Raw genomic sequence first — 20,428 nt, forward strand, 5'->3', positions numbered from 1 at the left:
CGTAAGTGAAAGTCAATAAATCAGCTTTCCTTTTTTTCTCCAGACACTAATCGTTAATAGAGGAGAATGCTCATATTCTTACAGGTTGCTCAGACATGTGGAAGTGTGTGAACGTTCCTTTCCTAACTGTATGTTCTTTCATTTTCCCCACTGTGCCACCCTACCTTTTATGTTTTCCCACAGTGTAGCCATGAGGTCTGATTCTTGTGCGTTGTTGCCGCAGTGACAGCTGTTTTAGCCCTCCTAGATATCTGTGGCCAAGATTCACTTCAGCAATATTTTCTGGATTCAACTTACTCCACTTCTTATGCTTCACACTCCTGAGCACAACCTGTCCACCCTCCAACGCTCACTCTGTGTTCCTGCTCCAGACTCCAGCATCCTCAGCTCCAGGACTCATTATTCTACCTCCAGCTGCACTGACGGACAGTCCCTGGTGTCCGTCGTTGATATAATGCCAATTCACAAACCTGAATTAGCTCCAGGTCAAAATCTTTCATGTTTGCTTCCACAAACTTCTGGCAAGTTAACTGACACATTTGAGTTAATTGGAGCCACGCCTGCTGATGTATGAACATGTAAATTATCATTAACTATATAACTGATGGCAAGGTATATACTGTTCTGGCTTTACATTAGATTCAGCAATCACTAAACTACAGTCTGAATTGAATGTTTTTGAACAAAATTTGACCGCTTTAAAATTGGGATTAAGTTACAAGAAAATTAAACTGATGATTTTTTTCTCTGAGTAAACCCATATTCTTAAGTGATTATTGTGTTATATTTTGGAAAAAATGATGGATTAGATGAAATTAAGTATTTCATGTCCAAAATAACTTAACTTAACTTATGTTGCAAGTATGTCTGTCTTAAAGTGGTTTATCTGGTTTGCGTCCCAGAAGCAATACTGTTGAAGCCCTTTCTTGTTTTTCTTTTTACCTTAAAGCTTTTATGAATTTTTTTTTTATTATTAGAACTATGTCACTACAAATAATCTGTGAAAAAAATTGAGCTCCTCTGTCTTTTCTCAGTGCTAACTAAAACAACCAATCAGAGCCAGGAGGAGGGTCTTAGTGCTGTCAATCACAATCTTGTGTAGTGCTGTTACAGTTTCTCCCCAACAGCAGATCCTGTTGTAAATTCTCAGGCTAGTTAGCATAGCCACTGATGATGGCGGATAAATGGTTTTTCTGTAGCGGTGAGTTGCTTCTCTGCCATTAACACATTCAGCAGCAAGTACATGAGCATGTTTGACAGGGCTAAGCCCCTCCTCCTGGCTCTGATTGGCTGTTTTCGGTCAGGAGTGATGCATGTCTTCAGGTGGCAGTAAAAGCTCAGAGAGGAAGTGCAAGATCTATCTTTTCACAGATTATCTGTCTCATGTTACACTGTCACATCCTGGCACTTTTAACAAATATGTAAAAAACATATTCTTTATAAAAGTTACATATTGCAGCTTTAAGCTAAATATCTATACAAAGTAATCCTGCTACTTGTTTAAAGGATCTGACGCTGAAGTATCTCTGGACTGTTGATGATTTGTGTTGAAGTTGGGTTTCTAAGACTCTTGATTTTCAAATTGTTTAAATAAAAGGACAATGTATACATATTTCAAACAAGAGGGGGTGTGCTCACAAGTTTATCTCAAAAAACTTTTTAATAAAAATCAAGAACACACACACACACACGCCTACAATCAATGCTTCTGCCAAACCTGAAGGAACAACTGTTGGCTTTTATTGGCACTGGGGACACTTGTCCTCCTCACACTCCCATAAACATATCATGCCAAGGTTTAAAGTTACACAGATTGTGTGTGTGTGTGTGTGTGTGTGTGTGTGTGTGTGTGTGTGTGTGTGTGTGTTATTACGGTAACAGTAGACTGAGGCTACGGCTCAGACAGGTAGATAAAATTGAACGACGACATGTAAAAACATAAGCTTCACTTTCAGTTTTTGAAACTTGGTGTAAAACCTGAAAATAAATGATGTGCAGTGACTGATGTGATTATAAGCTAAACAACTTTTGTCCTACGTTCAGATTAATGTATTTTTAATTCCCTAATTAACTGTACATCGAAAAGTGCAAAAGGCTGAACATAAAACTGATCAAACAAGGACAATATTAGACAGAGGTCAGCAGTGATGGGTTGGCTGACCCCTAAATGTTATCCTGCTTACCTGTATGCGGTTCCTCCATTTGTATCAAATGTATCTGATTTTCTTTGTTTCTTTTTCTTTTTCCTTTACAATTACCGAATCCAACCAAATCCACTGGTGGACAGCTTTTAGGGAATTAAAAGAGTCGAGGCCGACGCTCAAGTTATTTATTACATGATCAATACAGTGTGGTCTGGAACTGCAGATGCTGTTCAGTGAGTTTCACTAGTCCAAGCTGCAATCCATCCACTTCTTCTTAGCAACTCTTTAGCAGTTGTCTTTTCTGATTTACAAGCATTAATGTGAACATCAGTCAATCTAAGGGTGTATTCAGACCAACCCAGGATTAGAGTCCTGAATCAGACTCTAATCCGTTTGTCTAGGAATCCCGAGTTTTTGAAAAGGTCTGAATGCAAATTCCAAAACGGACTTAAAAATCGAATTTTGATCCGCCTGAAAACCCAGATCTCGGTCCGGTAGAAGTGGACTCTAAAATGGTAGAAATCCTTTCTGAATGAGCCCTGACTAGAGACCCCTCCAAAAGCAGGAAATGGACTACTGTGCAGGGCATTCTGGGTAAATACAACCAAAATAAACAAGCGTTTCCACCTTTAGCTAAAAAAAGGCCTGTGGTCAGATGTGGAGTGAAGAGGAGGTAAAGGCGCTGACTCATTTTCACCTCTTCCAGAGTCCATGTTTGTTTGATACATGCGCCACAGACAAAATAGAAATCCTTAACCTCCATGCAGCTCTATTTTTGTTTACAGAAAAGTACCTGGGCTCTTTGTCCTCTTCAGAGGTTTTTGTGTCCGATTCCTTCAGTAGTTCTTGGTTTCAGCGCCACCACAGGTGACGGGGGTTAGTTTTAGTGGTTTCAGTTAGTTTTAGTGGTTTCAGTTAGTTTTAGTGGTTTCAGTTAGTTTTAGTGGTTTCAGTTAGTTTTAGTGGTTTCGGTTAGTTTTAGTCGTTTGATTCAGTGCAGTGTGAATGCAAACTACAATTCTGAAAATGTAACAAATATTGCAGTTTTAGTCCCCAATCGAACCGAGTCTACCGGGCCATCCGGTCTGAATACACCCTAACTTCTCTTTTTAAAAAAAAACAACAACTCATACCATAGTTAAAATAACTCATGATATTAGACATTCTATTTGTTTCAAAGTGAAACAAATAGATTTTCGTTTCTGGAGGTTTGACTTTTTTGTTTGTTTGTTTGTTTTGTTTTTATCATATGGCAACTTTATTACAAACCAAACAATTAGCTGCTAACTGCAAACCAACTTGATAAATGAGACAAACCCATGTTTGCTCTGGGAAACACTTAAAGTGGTAAAATTGATATTTTTTAGCTTTGCATCATGTTTTAATGTTATTCCCTCACCAAAAACATACCCGGAGTGTTGTTTTGATTCTTTCATGCATGTTTGAGAAATCCTTTAATCTCCATGACAACCACTCAGCTGTGCAAATCACCTGTGGGAACCGAGCGCTGCCGTGGAGACGCAGCTCCTCCTTGGAGCTGCAGCCTCCAAACCTCCAATCTTCCGCCTCACAGAGCAACTCCCACCTGTGACGTCGTCACTCAGATCCTTCAGACTAGCCAGCAGCAGTTAGCAAACATGTGGTGGAACTGTGCATCTGTTGAGCTCATTATATCAGCTAATTTTCAGTGAAACTCTCATGAGAACAATGTTAAAGGTTAAAGGGTTAATAGAGGAGCCATGTTGTGATGATTTCCTGAAGGCGATTTCAGAGAGAGCAGGAGTTTTTAAAGAGACAGAGGCTCAATTTCAAGTCATATTTCTTTCATATATATATATATATATATATATATATATATATATATATATATATATATATATATATATATATATATATATATATATATATATATATATATATATATATATATATATATATATATTTGTTATTTTTCTAACAACTGAAGGTAACATAGTTACTCGATATTGCCACTTCATTGCACAATGCGCCTGGAAGCCCCATCAGTCATGCTAGTATTTAAATGTATATCTGGTTCTGGTTCTGCTCTGAATCCCCAGAATCAGAAACAAACATAGAGAAGCAGCATTCAGCTTCTATGCACCACAAATCTGGAACAAACTTCAGGAAAATTGTAAAGCAGCAGAAACACTGAGTTCCTTTAAATCTGGACTAAAAACCCACCTGGCTAGAGTTCATTTTGAACCATAATAACTGAAACACTAACCAACATTTTGATGTGTAAGTACAGCACTGGAAAAACTGCATTGTTTCAGTTGTTGATTTTTTGTGCTTTTATGGTGTGAAGCACTGTGAACCGTCTTGCTGCTGAAATGTTCTGTACAAATAAAATTTTATTTGATTTGATAAATCCCTCCACCAAATTGGTTTGGTAATTTTAGGTAAGTAAAATATGCAAGTAAATGGCTCCAATAGTCCAGACCTAATGTTAAAGACAAGAAAGAAGGCTAATAGAAAAGGGTCACTATTACTGAGTAATCCAACAAAAGGCTAGAGAAGATTGTATTGCTGGAGAAAAGAACAAGTCACCTTGTCTGTTTACAATAAATATTTGACTATTTAGTGTAAACTGGTATATTTGATAAACAAATATACCAGTTTACACTTTCCTGTTTCATTGCATCAGCAAACATTTAGAGAATATATGCTGTTCTGTTAGTGTACAAATGAGATACACAGAGTTAAGTGCTTCTGTTGGTCTGCATCCAGCAGGCAGTGAAACAGCTCTCTCAGGCTAATCTCTAATGGCACACAGAATACTGTGTGCTGCTGAGCCAGATCTATTATCTAAATGCTACTGCAGCAACACTGTCTTGGCATAATACATCAATCCGCTTTTTGCTTAGCCTCCCTGTTGCTCCACTTCACATCCACTTTAAGACGCTGTAATTTGCACCACTTACACACCCTGTGCTCCCTGACATCAACACAGCCACATGGTAACACTGCTGTGCACTTTATGGTTTCACATCACCATTATTTTTAGGTGAAGTCTTTGACTTTCAAATGTTCACAGTTCTTGCCACTTTGTGTTCGCCGTCGGTCCACTTTTGTCAGTAACGAGTAAACTAACGCGTTGCTAATTCAAATCCAGTAGTCGATCAAATCACTGTGCGTTACTATCTTCTTTTGTAACTTTATTTTATTTCCTCTACGCGTCTTGTCGAGTGATTGCCGTTTCTATGCGACAGCATCAGCAGCGACAGAAACGTAAACAATGGAGGGAAAAAGGAGATGCGCATTTTGTTGGTAGAAAAACAGGAACTTAGATTATTAAAAGTGTTCATCCATACAAACTCGCTGAATTACACCGCAGAGCATTGCTTTAAACATAGGGGGCAGTGTAGGGCAAAGCTGAAACCTATTTCAGCCAATCATAATCTGTCAAATCAACCTCGACGTCCTGTCAGGAATTAAACATGGTACCAGGAGATCCATTGGTTTGGACAGACAGAGAGGTTGAACAGTTTCTAAATAACGTGTTGGAATACAAAGTCAACAAAACACTTTACTAGCTTTGTAATAAAGCTAATAAAGTGTTATTATACGGTTAAAGTCCGTATGTGCCCGTGTGTTGACACGTGATATGGAAACATGGAGATAGAAGGTCGAAGGTCATTTTGCATCCATATTGGGAGGGATAGCTGGTGTAAAACAGTTGACCTCCGAGGACTCTCTCCTTTGCAACTCAATGTATTGGAGTAGATGAACTTATAAAAAGGTAGAACGTATCTGAGCAAACATAAAAATCAGCAACTTTCTGATAGCAGCCATCTTTCCTCCACTGCATGCCCAAGGAGAAACAATGTGACGTCATGATTTAGAGGTCATGCGCTTACCTCTAAATCTCAGGTTTCCAACGTTCACAAGCAAATGCAACAAAGGAGAATTCACAAGTCTTCACTTTGACTGGAGGTTTTATTATTAACAGTTTTTGTGATATTAAATGTAAGTTACATGTTGATGCGAGGTCAAATCGCATAAAAGTCTATTGAGTTTATCAGAAACCTGGCTGTGTGTGAACAAGTCCTGGGAGGAAGAGCAGTGGTTAAATATTGGGAGAGTTTGGTGAAACAATGGACTGAGACTCATTACTGACTGACTGCAGCTGTGAGGGAAACGGCACAGAGGAGGAAAACACAAACAGTGGAGCTTTAACATATGAATCTAAGTGAGAAAAAGTATAACTAAACACAATAAATTAATAACACGATCTGGGTAAAATAACTTAGAACAGATGGAACTAAAGTAAAACAGGTAAAAGGCTGAGCTAAACAAAATAAAGAATAACTTAGGACTGAACTACAAAGCCAGGATCCTGTGAAGGGTTAACACCCAAACTGTATGGAGGACGATCACAGCACTCTGTGGTGTGGGTCCAACACATCGACACCGATTCTGAGTCAACTTTGCTCAATAAATAAGTGAACATATACAGTTTAATATACAGTACATCATAAAGCACAGCTAGATCATAACAAACTGCTTTTAAAGCACTCAGTAAAATGTGCATCATCATAAGGACTTTATTCATTCTCATCTTATGAAATAATACTTAGTAGTGTGCTTTTTACAACAGTAACTAAAAATTACAATCTTATCTGTGCTCCATATTCTGACTCAGGATATGGAAAATAAGTGAAGAGAGGATTCAGTTCAAGCTGTTTTTCACCATATAGCTTTTCATGAACTGGTATTTTACCAAGCAGTTGGGTTGATCCACACAATATCACAGGATTTGTGATATTGTGTCTTATTAGAATGAGTCTGCAGACTGGAAACAAGTTCCACAATCTTCAGTTGCTTTTTTCTGATCAGCTGCTTGCTTTGTTCAAAGGCTTTGTTAGCATTACACTGGCTGATTAGTCAAACATGTTTGTGTAGTAACAATTTGTTTTTGGTGAGATTTCCTTTGCCAAGGTACAAAAACCTGGGATTGGAGCTTAAATATCTGTCATATTTTCAACAAAGACTTAACTCTAAGCAAGAGCTTATAGAAGAAACATCTCAAATCTAGCATCTAAACATCCACAGAGACACATAAATAAAAAAAAACATTCAGATCTTTCTAATTTTACAAGTAAACAGAAACAAGAAGGAGTTTCTTCATCAATCAATGCTGAGCCTAGACATCCCAGGATCCCCGGGTCTCCGGCCTGACAGTCCTCATCTTCAGAAAAAACAAAAAGAAGAAAAGAACAAGTCAGAAAACGGGCAACCTCAAGATTAAATTTGACCAGGAATTCATGTTTGTCTTCACCAACCGGCAGATTGAACCAGAAATCCATGTTGGGTGAGGGTGAGATGGCAGGCTCGGCATATCCAGGATTAGGAAAGAACGAGTCTTGTCTGTGCTGGTTCTGCGGCATGCGTTCTGTCGGGTTGGACCGATTGCTGCCATATGTGAAAGGCGTCTGCTGGTTCCCGCGCATAACTGATCCGTTTTCTGTGAAGGAAAAGGTTTTATATATGTGTCAAAGTCTTTCCATCGTTCAAAGGGATTTAATGTGTTATCTGTGCTTTACTTGGTCTAATAACATTATGTGTTCTTGTAAAATTCAGAGAAGTGTCCAGAGATACAGTTCTGGAAAAAATGAACAGACCACTGCTCTGAAGCCCATTGGAAACCTCAAGGTTATTCCACCAAATACTGATTTCTGAACTCTTCCTGAGTTAAAACATTAGTTTTGTTGTTTCTAAATGAACATGAACTTGTTTTCTTTGTATTATTTGGGGTCTGAAAGCGCTGCATCATTTTCTGCAAATAAATGCTACATTTTTGCTTGGAATTTCAAAGACATGTCAGTAGTTCATAGAATGAAAGAACAATGTTAAATTTACTCAAACATATAACTATGAAAAGTAAAGTCAGAGAAACTGATCATTTTAAATGGTCTCTTCATTTTTCCCAGAGCTGTACGTGACAAATTTATACCCAATGATTTACTTTTTAAACTCAAACTAAATAGTATAAATGTTGCATACAAATTTTAAACCTTTCTCTTTAGTATTTTTTATGAGTTCCGCAATTGCAAATTATTTTAGAATACTTCCAACATGTATTTTCAAAAAGAAAAAAAACTTTTTTAGTGCAAGTACTTTTTTTTTCTTAGTTTTCCTATTTATTTTAGCCCAGATATAAATAGTTGATAAAGAAAAAAAAATCATTCATATTCAAATTTCTATATCTTGGACCCATTACTCACATGCACACATACAGCGCATGCGTATGGATTAGAAACTTACTTGCTCCATATTGGCCTATTGGACTTGCAGCTCTGGTCCATTCATAGTCATCGTCCAGCCACTGGTTCACCAATTTCTGCTTCATGTCTTTCTTTCTGCAGAAACAGAGTTTAAGTAAAATACTGAGAATTTTTATCTGTTCTTAGATTATTGCTGAGCTGAAAATCAGCTTGGATTTAGACTAATATTATTGCCTATAACCTTTAACTATTAACACTGTTTCACTTATAATTTATTAGCAATCCATCCATCCATCATACATGTTCTCAAATGAGTCAACATGGAAGCTACTGGAATATATTTCAGTTTTCTATCTACTGTGAGATCAGCTAAAGTGTTAGTAGCTAAATAAGGATGACATTAACTAACTAACACCAACAAATCTCTTGCTAAAGCATCATTTTCTGTGTGTGCAGCACACACTGCTACAAGAAAGTGAACAACTGATGTTTCATTCTCTGTACATCCAGTGACAGCAAGAAGAACTCAGTGAAAAAATACTTCATTTCTGTATTTAAAGATTAGTAGAACAAAAGTGTGTGACCCCTTTAAAAACCCATAAATTACTCTTTACTGTTCCCAAGCCAACGGTCCCTTCCATCCCAGCCTCCCTGAGTATTCATAGTTTTTCATGTGAGTTAGTGCTCTCTACGTAACACTACATCACTACACCATGTCTGTAGGAAGCTCTGCTTGCTGATGTGAAGCACAAAGCACGTTTCATGGATAAGACAAAACACCTTGTCTTTTTCCCCCCTTTTGTTAGTTGGTGTCATGTTTTGTAACAAAAAAAAAAAAAACATATCACAGCTCACTTACTTTGTGTGTTTGTGTTTGTTGACAACAGCATATGCAACCAGGGTTACCACAGCAACCAGCAGGACAGCAAGGGTCACACTTAGCCCTGCATAAAATGCAACTTTCTGTATGGGAAAGTTACAGTCCTCTCCCAAGTACCAGGTGTCATTCACATTTTTACATCTAAGGAAGGAATAAATCAAAAGACAATTAAAGACTAACAACAAAGTGTAGTGCAGAATGTAATTAAATATTCATTTAAATATTGATAGAAAAATAGAATCGAGATGCTAAAAATTAAATCGTATCACAACCTGTTCACTAAAAGTTATGTTTTTCCTTCGGTTTATTAGGAATGTTTATTAACTGATCTTTTACATGTTCAGTGTGGTCGACTGTGATGCACTGAACTGGAGCACAGGACAGTGTCTTCAATTCAGCATCTTTACAGTTAAATAAGCTGCAGTGAGGACTGAAGAACTGCTCTGCTCCTGGAAGACTGCGTGTCTATTTTGACCTTCATGAATTTACTTACTGAAGCAGTTCTCTCGTCATTTGGAAATACAGATAAAGTTTGACTAATAAGACAGAGTATAATATAGTAAACTGCAGTTTTTCTGAGTTAGAGTCTTCATCTCTATAGCAACATAGTTGCTAAAATTGGAAAAGAGAAAAGTTGATATTGTCTGTAAAGTCAGTATTAAAAAAACAAACACATTAACGTACATGCAGATCTCTCCCAAAGCTTTGTAGATGTTGCAGATCCCCCCGTTATGGCACTGTATAGTTTCACTATGCTCTTGGTCACATCTGCTTCTGCAAACGATCGTGTCATTTTTTAATTGATAAGGACTGAAGTATTCAGCTATACCCGAGCCCTGCAGTGCATTCTCACATAGACCTAGAGAAAAAAGATAGAAGATTTTAGTAAGATCATGCCAACTTAATACATCCAACTCCTTTCAGAGACCATGAGAGTACCTCCCCCGATAAGAGGGTGAGAGACAGGATACATCAGGGGTACACAGGTTACTACTCCATCACACACATACAAGGCAGGAAACAACGAGGCAGCCGCAGACTTACACACAGGAGTGAACTGGAGCGGACAATTATCTGACCATTCATCCATGTCTGGGGTTAAACCAGTGTACCCAGAGAGAACTCACATACAGCAAGCATGAGGAGAACGTACAAACTCCCCACAGAAAGAGCCCAGCCAGAGACCAAGGCCAGGATCCAAATTTAGACCAGTTGATCCATTGTTGCAATAATTCATGCTTGCAGCTAAATGTTTCAAAAACCAAATATACTGATGGATGTTTGAAGAAGTCAGCCTATGTTTATGATTGTACCAACATTTGTCAGTGGTAAATGGCAGAAATTGTCAGTCAGTATGGACGCCGTTCCAGACAACAGGCTAGCTCTGAGGCTAACCATCTGCAAGAAGGCCAAGCTGAGACTTTTTTTAACAAAATTGAATGGTTTTAATGTTTATCAATCGCTTAAGAACGCATTATTTTTCTTTTACTGAACTTTTGTGACAGTGTACTGGTTTTTTTAACCTTAGCATGGCAAACAAAAAGGTTGATGAGAATATAATTTAGGTCAGTACAAAGATTGCGGGTGGTGGTGCTTAAAAACCTTTATTGGTTCTTCAGAACAAGAGTCACTAAGAGGGAAAGATTCATCCTTCATCTGCACACACAGTTCAGACTACTGCCATCAAGAATGAGGTTTATAAACGCCCAGAGGCCAAGATCAAATCAGTACGTGAGATCTTTTATTTTCATGTACTGAGAATAAAAGAAAACCAACAGGTCATTTCAAAACCTGCTGGGTTCTGGAATGATTCCAGATGAATCGCGCCACCGGAGTCCTGATGTAATTTTGCGAACATGAGGTTTTTTTTTGTTTCTCTCTCTGGAATGGGACTGTTGCTGTGGGAGGATTTTGACAGTGTCATTTGACTAAAATTAAAAATCTTAGTCAAATGACTAATTAAACTCTAATGTAATTAACAATGATTTCTGGAGTACTCATCCATAGTTTGTGTGATCGTAGATACATTTGTGAATCAGAAACACATTGTGTTCAGTAGTTGCTGCACAATTATTTGCCAATACTAATGTACAAAACGTGATGATGACTTTTTACAGTAAAATCTCACATGCATGTGGCTACAGATGTGAACGTAAAAATAAGCTGCTGATTACTGAACTGGAGGCAAAAACCATTTTATTGGTATTTCCACTCCATAGCATATAGTGAGGTTGATTGGTGTCAAACTGACACAAACTGTACATCCACCAGTTGATGAAACATAACAGCTTAATTTAAAATGCACCAATAAGACATGAGAAGTGAGAACCTGTCTTAACTTTATTAATAATGTGCAGATTCTCATAAAAGCACAAAAATTTTCTGCTTAATATTTACTACAAAATTTTAGTCATTTAATTACATTTGGAAATATTCACAAATCACATTGGTTTTTGGTAAAAGAACAAATCTGACACATTCCTTAAACCTCATTTTTCCCTCAAATGTGACTTTCTCCATGTTATGGAAATTCCTTTTAGTGTTCTAACCCAACCCAATGCTCACGCACACATTGTTATTATATGATAATATTATTTTTACTTGTTTTTACACAAGTAAAACATAGTTTGCCGATAGATAGAGTGCTTAAACACTTACCTTTCATGTCTAGGTCTTTTTCGGTCGCTGTGAAACCTGTGATATTATTAGAAACTAATAATCAGAGGAGAAAGAAAACAGTTATTTGATCTGGAACAGAAAAAAACAAGCATCACTAAGAATTTGAGTTGTGATTTCTTTAAGAATGATTTTTTATATTACCTGTCAAATCTTCAAGTATTTCTTTAACCTTTTCAAAGCCCTCCAGATATTGTTCTGCCTGGTTGCCGTTATTAACTTCCAGAACCACATTGTGTGAGACCTTTACACTGAGGGAGACACATTTTTCTGAATTAGCTAAAACTACGACATTAATCCTTATCTTAAAACCAGATAAGGATATATGAAATACATCATATATCCTGTGATGTATGATGGGTTCTATACATAGAACCCATCATACATATATGAAATACATTTTTTTTCTGTTACTGTTTGTGTTTGAGACCAACAAAATATTGTGAATGTTATAAGCTTTCAAATATCAGACAATGTCAGCTGCTGCTCCTCTCAGATGTGGTGTACCACAAGGCTACGTTTTAGTCTTGTAATATTTTTCATATAGCTGGGTCCATTTTCCAAAAGTATAATACATTATTCCATTTTTATGTAGATGACATTCAGGAAGTCTGTCTTCCTGTAAAAGCCAGCTGATCCCAGTCAGCAGAGAATCTACTACAGTATTTGTACAGAGCAGAAATTCCTCTATGTAAACAATAGAAAGACAGAAGTTTTTTTTTTTTGGTAAATCCAACCTGCTGACAGGAAGCGCCAGCGTTGATGGATCGTTGAACTCGTCTGGCTGTACATCTATTAGGAATCTTGGGGTCAATCTTTGATTCAGATTTGAAATAAGTCACTGCAGTAATCTAGCTTTTATCATCAGAGCCTTTCTAGTAAGATCAAGAATTGTTTTCCCCAAAATGCCTTTGAGATGGTTATTAATTCTTTTATTACTTCTTGGCTGAATTTTCCCAACTCCCTCTACCTGGATTGACCTGTCTCTTCTTTGTTATCTTCATCTTATTCAAACTGTCTGTTAATATGGATAAAGCAGAAAGAACATTTTGCCCCATTATATTGAATTTCCTTCACTGACTGCCTTTTTTTTTAGAATTGATAAGATCTTGTTATTACTTTGAAATGTCTAAATGGTTTTTCACCTCTTTATCTTTCTGAGGTTTTACATGCACAGAAGAGCTCCACCAACAACAGACTCTTCCCAGAACTCAGCTTGTTACCAGGGAAGCTTTTTCAGCAGGCTCTGGAACAGTCGCCCACGTCTGTGAGGCCTGGAGGATCTTTGAACCAATTCAAATCTGTCGTGGCAGAAGCACCCAAATGCAGAAGCATCATAGGCCAAGGCAAGTTCCCGGTATAATGATGTAAGGAAAAGGCCTACTGGTGCGGTTTGACCGAAATGACGTCCGCTACCACATCTGGAAAGCAAAGTCTTTAGCGCACTTAAAAACCATCAACCTCAAAGACGCTGTCCTGGGAAGTGAGTTAGCAGCGGGAGCTAATGCACAAGAAGCTGCAGGGGTAGCCCGTGATGTCATTCAGATTAGTGGGAATCATATGCAGATGTTCCGGATGGAAGAACAAGACATATGATTTGCACCAATGATTTGACTTATTAAATATATTGCATAATTAATATGAAACTAACTAAAAAGCTCACTTGAGGGTTCAGCTGTGGGAACCTCACCCTCACCTTCATTCTGAGACTACTCATCCCTCATCAGAGAACTTTAGTTACACTTAGCTGGGCAGCTGTTACATTTCCAGCATGTGATCTGCAGTGTCCCTCCTTTTATTGATTTCCCACTGAGTACTGTGGTGAATCAGTGTATCTGGACTCCACTCATAATGACGTTTCACTCTGAACAAGGCCCAGTCAGGGTTTATATACTCAGAGTTGATTTTATTTATTAATATCAGTTGTTCCGATAAGAAGAACTTGCTTGCTTAGCAAAGCCAACAAAGAGTTCATGGAGGCACTCTGAGTTTGTTAAATCTCTATTTTTCAATATTTCCATTGAGAAATAATGTATCTCAACAGAAAAATAGAGGTTTTTGTTTTGTTTCTTTTTCTGAAGTATTCATAGAAAATCTTTTCTTTTTTCCTAAATCTTTTCATTTATTTATACCTGTCTGTAGAAGGGTTGTCTTTAGGTAGATTCTATTTAGCATTGTTTTGTTCAATCAACGAAAAGGTTTTCACTTTTTGCTTTGAAAAAAAAAACGTGCACTTATTTACTTGTCTGTGCTTGCTTTAAAATGGAACGCCGCTGCTTTGGCTTCTCTTATCTGAAATAAAGATAAGATAAGGAAAGAAAGAAATTAGTCAGCTATGAACTTCACAGTCGGGTTTATTATTTATTTTTAGTTTGCTAGAGTGTTTAAACTGCTTTACCTCCAATGCAGTGCTAATATCAAACGTTGAAGCAGGACCTGCACGGCTAAGAAACGTAATGACAAGAATCTCGTCAAATATGACTTTGCAATTTAGAAAGAGTTTTATACACTTTATTGCTTAAAATCACATTACTAAAATATTTCTTTTGGAATGACCATATCTTGACTATAACATTATAAGCAAATGAAAATATACCATTAAAGGTGTGTTTACCTTAAACCGGTCACATTAAGATATTTGAAATGTGGAACCCCTTCGTATTTCGGTCTCATCTGGAAAGGAAAACACAGTAATGATAGTAACTGAATTCCATTTGTATAAACATATTAGTTCTAATTTCATGAGTGCTAGCCTGTGTGTAGGTTATTTTGCTGCCACAATAAATTCTCTGAATATCAAAGACTCTAGGAAATTACAGTTGACTAATCAGAAAAAGAGGCTTAAGTTACAGCTCTGAAAATGTGTCCCACTACAGATTTATGGATTTGTTCCTATGGAAGTACTGGTAGAAAAGTGAAGAGATGCTTGTTTTGTTTTTCAACGACCCATTTTCTAAATTTGACCAATTTTATTTTTCTTGCTATGCTACTTTTACTGCAAGTTAAAAAAAAAAAACAACATTCTAGAATAAAATGAGGAAGTGAAGATAGTGGAACATGTTTACAAGGAGCTGGTTTTCAGTAAAACTGTAACATTTTTGGTGTGATCCAGACATGTGCTTACATTAGGGTGACTGTGTTTTCCACAGTAGGGAACAGCTGGCCCAGTCCTGAAATGTTTAAAGCAGTGTTTCCCAACCCTGGTCCTCAAGGCACACTGTCCTACATGTTTTAGAGCTTTCCCTGCTTTAATATGCCTGATTCAACTGATTGCAGTTCAACAAAAGCCTGTTAATCAGTCATTAATTGAAATTAACTGGACTGAAGCAAGGAAATACCTAAAACATGCAGGGCGGTGTGCCTTGAGGACCAGGATTGGGAAACACTGGCTTACATCATCCTTTGCTTACTTAAAGCAGACTTTTAGTAGCGTATTTAAATTGTGCCTTCTATAAGTATCTAGAAAGAATAGCAAAACCTATCATGCAAAATTCACATTTTCCTTGTTTTTGTTCTTGCTTTTGAGACTCAACTGCTTCTAAAAACAGCTCAAACACTAATCCAGCTGTTTTTTGGCAATAAGTTGATGCTTTTTGGCAACTTGAAAACAAGCTGTTTCAAAAGCCTCCTGATTGTTGAGTCACACTGCATCGTTACCTAGCAACCTCAGCCTAGTCCAGTTCATAGTTGCACAGAACACACAGCTGCTGAGTTTCTTCTACCAATGCACGGACCGATAACATTGACAACAACAAAAATGGCAGATAGTATTGTGCTATGTGTGCAACTTCATTTGTTCAGCTGAACACAACTTCTGATGTGGAATATATATTCCATATGTGTTAGATGAGCATGAGGTTCGTTGGAGACGGGTTACTGTTTACATCTCATTTAGAAAACAGTAACACTAAAGGCCCACCTCAAAACATTAATTTGAGGGGGAAACTAAAGGTCAACAGCTCATGCACACTTCAGTGACATGTCTCATATATTACCCTAAGGTAACAAAGTAAATTCAAGGTGCCCATCCGGTCTTGTTCAAATGTCTTGTCTTGTCTTGTCTTGTCTTGTCTTTTCCCCAAATCAACATCCAAAAGGTTTTCAGACAGCGGTTTTGTATAAACGTAACCTAAACGATAATTGGAGGTTTTGTGACCTGTCTTGTGGTCATACTGTTTTTACTGTAATGTTTTTGAGAATTAAAAAAAAAAAATTAAGAATATTTGGGAAAATGGGTCGAAGATTTTGTCCTCTCTTGAATACTATGAAAAATTATAAAACCATATTTAGTATATGGAACTTTTTGTTTGTTATAGGTCAAATACTGTAATACTATCATTATTATTGCACTTTATGGTATTGCAGCTGTACTATCTGCACTTCTAGCTAGGTGTCTATGTGAGAGGATGCCAAAATTTGATTTTGTTGTTATAATAATGGCATTAAATATTGAACCACTAAACCTTTAGAATTTAAATAAATTAAAAAATATATATTTTAAATCAAATTAACAATTAGCATTTGACAGTGATTTATAGACTATAGATGCAGACTTTAATAATGTCTTCTTAGGGTAAAATGTAGGACTGAGCAATAAATAGATTTACTTAAACTTGGTGCCTGTGCTGTTACGTTTTGAAAAATTGTGACTCTTTTATGGACTGCACAGTGGCACCGTTGGTAGAGCTGTTGCCTTGCAGTAAAGATGCCCTGGGTTAGAATCCCAGGACATCTGAATTGGTGCTACATGAAAAATGAAATAAATGTAATACATTTTTTCATGTTTAGTGTGCTACGGTCTGTGCTACATTAAGATTAAAGTTCAAATTGTGATTGAATTATAAGAATTTCATGGAAAGTGCCTCAAGTTGACATTGTTAATTGCCCCTATGAAAATAAACTGAATTAAATATGATTAAAGCATCAGAAGTATGATAAATGATTATTTGCAGATACTTATTTTTGCAGACCAGATTAAAAATTAAACATTTAGAAATAACACTCTAAAGTCAAATTGATATGGATTAATTTACCTTTGTCACAAAGCGATTTACGAATCCTTTGTATTCATCTGACGTTGGGTTGTCATACGCTTCATAGTAATTTTCCCCGACGACCACGTCAATGACCACTGTCTGATTAAATGCACCTGGAAAGAAAAAAGTATAAATAAATTAGTTCATTCATTCAAAGTTACAGGGCTCTCCACATGAAAGTGAAATCTATGGTTGAGAGGAATAAAACTTAACAATAGAAAATTGATAATACCTGGCACAACTGCTACTGCAGTTTCACACATGGCTCCAGAAAACCCAAGGAAACAGATGCACGTATGTCCATTAAAAGTACCACCATTGTGACATGTGCCAGTAACTGGTCTTGAAGTTGTCGTTACTGAACCAGGTGGAGAAGTTGTATCAACAGGGCCAGATGTTACTGAACCAGGTGGAGAAGTTGGATCTACAGGGCCAGATGTTACTGAACCAGGTGGAGAAGTTGGATCTACAGGGCCAGATGTTACTGAACCAGGTGGAGAAGTTGGATCTACAGGGCCAGATGTTACTGAACCAGGTGGAGAAGTTGTATCAACAGGGCCAGATGTTACTGAACCAGGTGGAGAAGTTGTATCAACAGGGCCAGATGTTACTGAACCAGGTGGAGAAGTTGTATCAACAGGGCCAGATGTTACTGAACCAGGTGGAGAAGTTGGATCTACAGGGCCAGATGTTACTGAACCAGGTGGAGAAGTTGGATCTACAGGGCCAGATGTTACTGAACCAGGTGGAGAAGTTGGATCTACAGGGCCAGATGTTACTGAACCAGGTGGAGAAGTTGGATCTACAGGGCCAGATGTTACTGAACCAGGTGGAGAAGTTGGATCAACAGGGCCAGATGTTAATGAATCAGGTGGAGATGTTGAATCTACAGGGCCAGATGTTCCTGAACCAGGTGGCGATGTCGGATCAACAGCGCCAGATGTTACTGAACCAGGTGGAGAAGTTGGATCTACAGGGCCAGATGTTACTGAACCAGGTGGAGAAGTTGGGTCAACAGGGCCAGATGTTAGTGAATCAGGTGGAGATGTTGAATCAACAGGGGCAGATGTTAATGAACCAGGTGGAGATGTCGGATCAGCAGGGCCAGATGTTACTGATCCGGGTGGAGAGGTGGAATCAACAGGACCAGATGTTACTGAATCAGGTGGAGAGGTTGGATCTACAGGGCCAGATGTTAATGAACCAGGTGGAGAAGTTGGATCTACAGGGCCAGATGTTACTGAACTAGGTGGAGAGGTCGGATCAGAAGGGCCAGATGTTACTGAACCAGGTGGAGAGGTCGGGTCAGCGGGGCCAGATGTTACTGATCCGGGTGGAGAGGTCGGATGAACAGGGCCAGATGTTACTGAACTAGGTGGAGAAGTTGGATCTACAGGGCCAGATGTTAATGAACCAGGTGGAGAGGTCGGGTCAGAAGGGCCAGATGTTACTGAACCAAGTGGAGAGGTTGGATCTACAGGGCCAGATGTTACTGAACCAGGTGGAGATGTTGGATCAACAGGGGCAGATGTTACTGAACCAGGTGGAGAGGTTGGATCTACAGGGCCAGATGTTACTAAACCAGGTGGAGAGGTTGGCTCTACAGGGCCAGATGTTAATGAACCAGGTGGAGAGGTTGGCTCTACAGGGCCAGATGTTAATGAACCAGGTACAGAGGTTGGATCAACAGGGCCAGATGTTACTGAATCAGGTGGAGAGGTTGGATCAACAGGGCCAGATGTTAATGAACCAGGTGGAGAGGTTGGATCAACAGGGCCAGATGTTAATGAACCAGGTGGAGAGGTTGGATCTACAGGGCCAGATGTTAATGAACCAGGTGGAGAGGTTGGCTCTACAGGGCCAGATGTTACTGAATCAGGTGGAGAGGTTGGATCTACAGGGCCAGATGTTACTGAATCAGGTGGAGATGTTGGATCTACAGGGCCAGATGTTACTGAATCAGGTGGAGAGGTTGGATCTACAGGGCCAGATGTTAATGAACCAGGTGGAGAGGTTGGATCAACAGGCCCAGATGTTACTGAATCAGGTGGAGCGGTTGGATCAACAGGGCCAGATGTTACTGAACCAGGTGGAGAAGTTGGATCTACAGGGCCAGATGTTACTGAACCAGGTGGAGAAGTTGGATCTACAGGGCCAGATGTTACTGAACCAGGTGGAGAAGTTGGATGTACAGGGCCAGATGTTACTGAACCAGGTGGAGAGGTTGGATCTACAGGGCCAGATGTTACTGAACCAGGTGGAGATGTTGGATCAACAGGGGCAGATGTTACTGAACCAGGTGGAGAGGTTGGATCTACAGGGCCAGATGTTACTAAACCAGGTGGAGAGGTTGGCTCTACAGGGCCAGATGTTAATGAACCAGGTGGAGAGGTTGGCTCTACAGGGCCAGATGTTAATGAACCAGGTACAGAGGTTGGATCAACAGGGCCAGATGTTACTGAATCAGGTGGAGAGGTTGGATCAACAGGGCCAGATGTTAATGAACCAGGTGGAGAGGTTGGATCAACAGGGCCAGATGTTAATGAACCAGGTGGAGAGGTTGGATCTACAGGGCCAGATGTTAATGAACCAGGTGGAGAGGTTGGCTCTACAGGGCCAGATGTTACTGAATCAGGTGGAGAGGTTGGATCTACAGGGCCAGATGTTACTGAATCAGGTGGAGATGTTGGATCTACAGGGCCAGATGTTACTGAATCAGGTGGAGAGGTTGGATCTACAGGGCCAGATGTTAATGAACCAGGTGGAGAGGTTGGATCAACAGGCCCAGATGTTACTGAATCAGGTGGAGCGGTTGGATCAACAGGGCCAGATGTTACTGAACCAGGTGGAGAAGTTGGATCTACAGGGCCAGATGTTACTGAACCAGGTGGAGAAGTTGGATCTACAGGGCCAGATGTTACTGAACCAGGTGGAGAAGTTGGATGTACAGGGCCAGATGTTACTGAACCAGGTGGAGAGGTTGGATCTACAGGGCCAGATGTTACTGAACCAGGTGGAGAAGTTGGATCAACAGGGCCAGATGTTAATGAATCAGGTGGAGATGTTGAATCAACAGGGCCAGATGTTAATGAATCAGGTGGAGATGTTGAATCAACAGGGCCAGATGTTCCTGAACCAGGTGGCGATGTCGGATCAACAGCGCCAGATGTTACTGAACCAGGTGGAGAAGTTGGATCTACAGGGCCAGATGTTACTGAACCAGGTGGAGATGTTGAATCTACAGGGGCAGATGTTAATGAACCAGGTGGAGATGTCGGATCAGCAGGGCCAGATGTTACTGATCCGGGTGGAGAGGTGGAATCAACAGGACCAGATGTTACTGAATCAGGTGGAGAGGTTGGATCTACAGGACCAGATGTTAATGAACCAGGTGGAGAAGTTGGATCTACAGGGCCAGATGTTACTGAACTAGGTGGAGAGGTTGGA

At 39.0% G+C, this 20,428-nt stretch overlaps 2 protein-coding genes across 2 annotated transcripts; one reads left to right on the forward strand and one right to left on the reverse strand.

Annotated features, from left to right (window-relative positions):
- Positions 1 to 6,092: 6,092 nt before the first annotated feature.
- Positions 6,093 to 17,523, reverse strand: LOC111610848 (mucin-12-like). The gene is made up of 12 exons (XM_023345848.1): positions 17,214 to 17,523; positions 16,979 to 17,094; positions 14,560 to 14,618; positions 14,344 to 14,389; positions 14,188 to 14,237; positions 12,090 to 12,196; positions 11,928 to 11,981; positions 9,954 to 10,128; positions 9,249 to 9,410; positions 8,430 to 8,524; positions 7,448 to 7,629; positions 6,093 to 7,353 (listed from the first exon to the last, which is right to left on the reverse strand). The coding sequence occupies exons 1-12, from the start codon at positions 17,242 to 17,244 to the stop codon at positions 7,309 to 7,311; spliced, it is 1,122 nt and encodes a 373-aa protein (XP_023201616.1). The 5' UTR covers positions 17,245 to 17,523; the 3' UTR covers positions 6,093 to 7,308.
- A 2,135-nt stretch (positions 17,524 to 19,658) lies between these two features.
- LOC111611055 (putative mediator of RNA polymerase II transcription subunit 12) lies at positions 19,659 to 20,428 on the forward strand. The gene is made up of 2 exons (XM_023346675.1): positions 19,659 to 19,834; positions 19,961 to 20,428. Exons 1-2 carry the CDS (start codon positions 19,665 to 19,667, stop codon positions 20,412 to 20,414), a joined length of 624 nt encoding a protein of 207 aa, XP_023202443.1. The 5' UTR covers positions 19,659 to 19,664; the 3' UTR covers positions 20,415 to 20,428.

This window comes from Xiphophorus maculatus, chromosome 14 (genome assembly GCF_002775205.1).
Source record: "Xiphophorus maculatus strain JP 163 A chromosome 14, X_maculatus-5.0-male, whole genome shotgun sequence".
NCBI classification, from domain to species: Eukaryota; Metazoa; Chordata; class Actinopteri; order Cyprinodontiformes; family Poeciliidae; genus Xiphophorus; species Xiphophorus maculatus.

Bases quoted from the DNA above. Each gene is read 5' to 3' on its own strand.
- LOC111610848 (XM_023345848.1), bottom strand. From the start codon at position 17,244: ATGTGTGAAACTGCAGTAGCAGTTGTGCCAG. The intron at 14,619-16,978 runs GTAAATTAATCC...TTTCCTTTCCAG, and splicing joins TAAATCGCTTTGTGACAAAG to ATGAGACCGAAATACGAAGG. The intron at 11,982-12,089 runs GTAATATAAAAA...TCTGATTATTAG, and splicing joins AATACTTGAAGATTTGACAG to TTTCTAATAATATCACAGGT.
- LOC111611055 (XM_023346675.1), top strand. From the start codon at position 19,665: ATGTTGGATCTACAGGGCCAGATGTTACTGAATCAGGTGGAGAGGTTG. The intron at 19,835-19,960 runs GTTGGATCTACA...CCAGGTGGAGAG, and splicing joins TTACTGAACCAGGTGGAGAA to GTTGGATCTACAGGGCCAGA.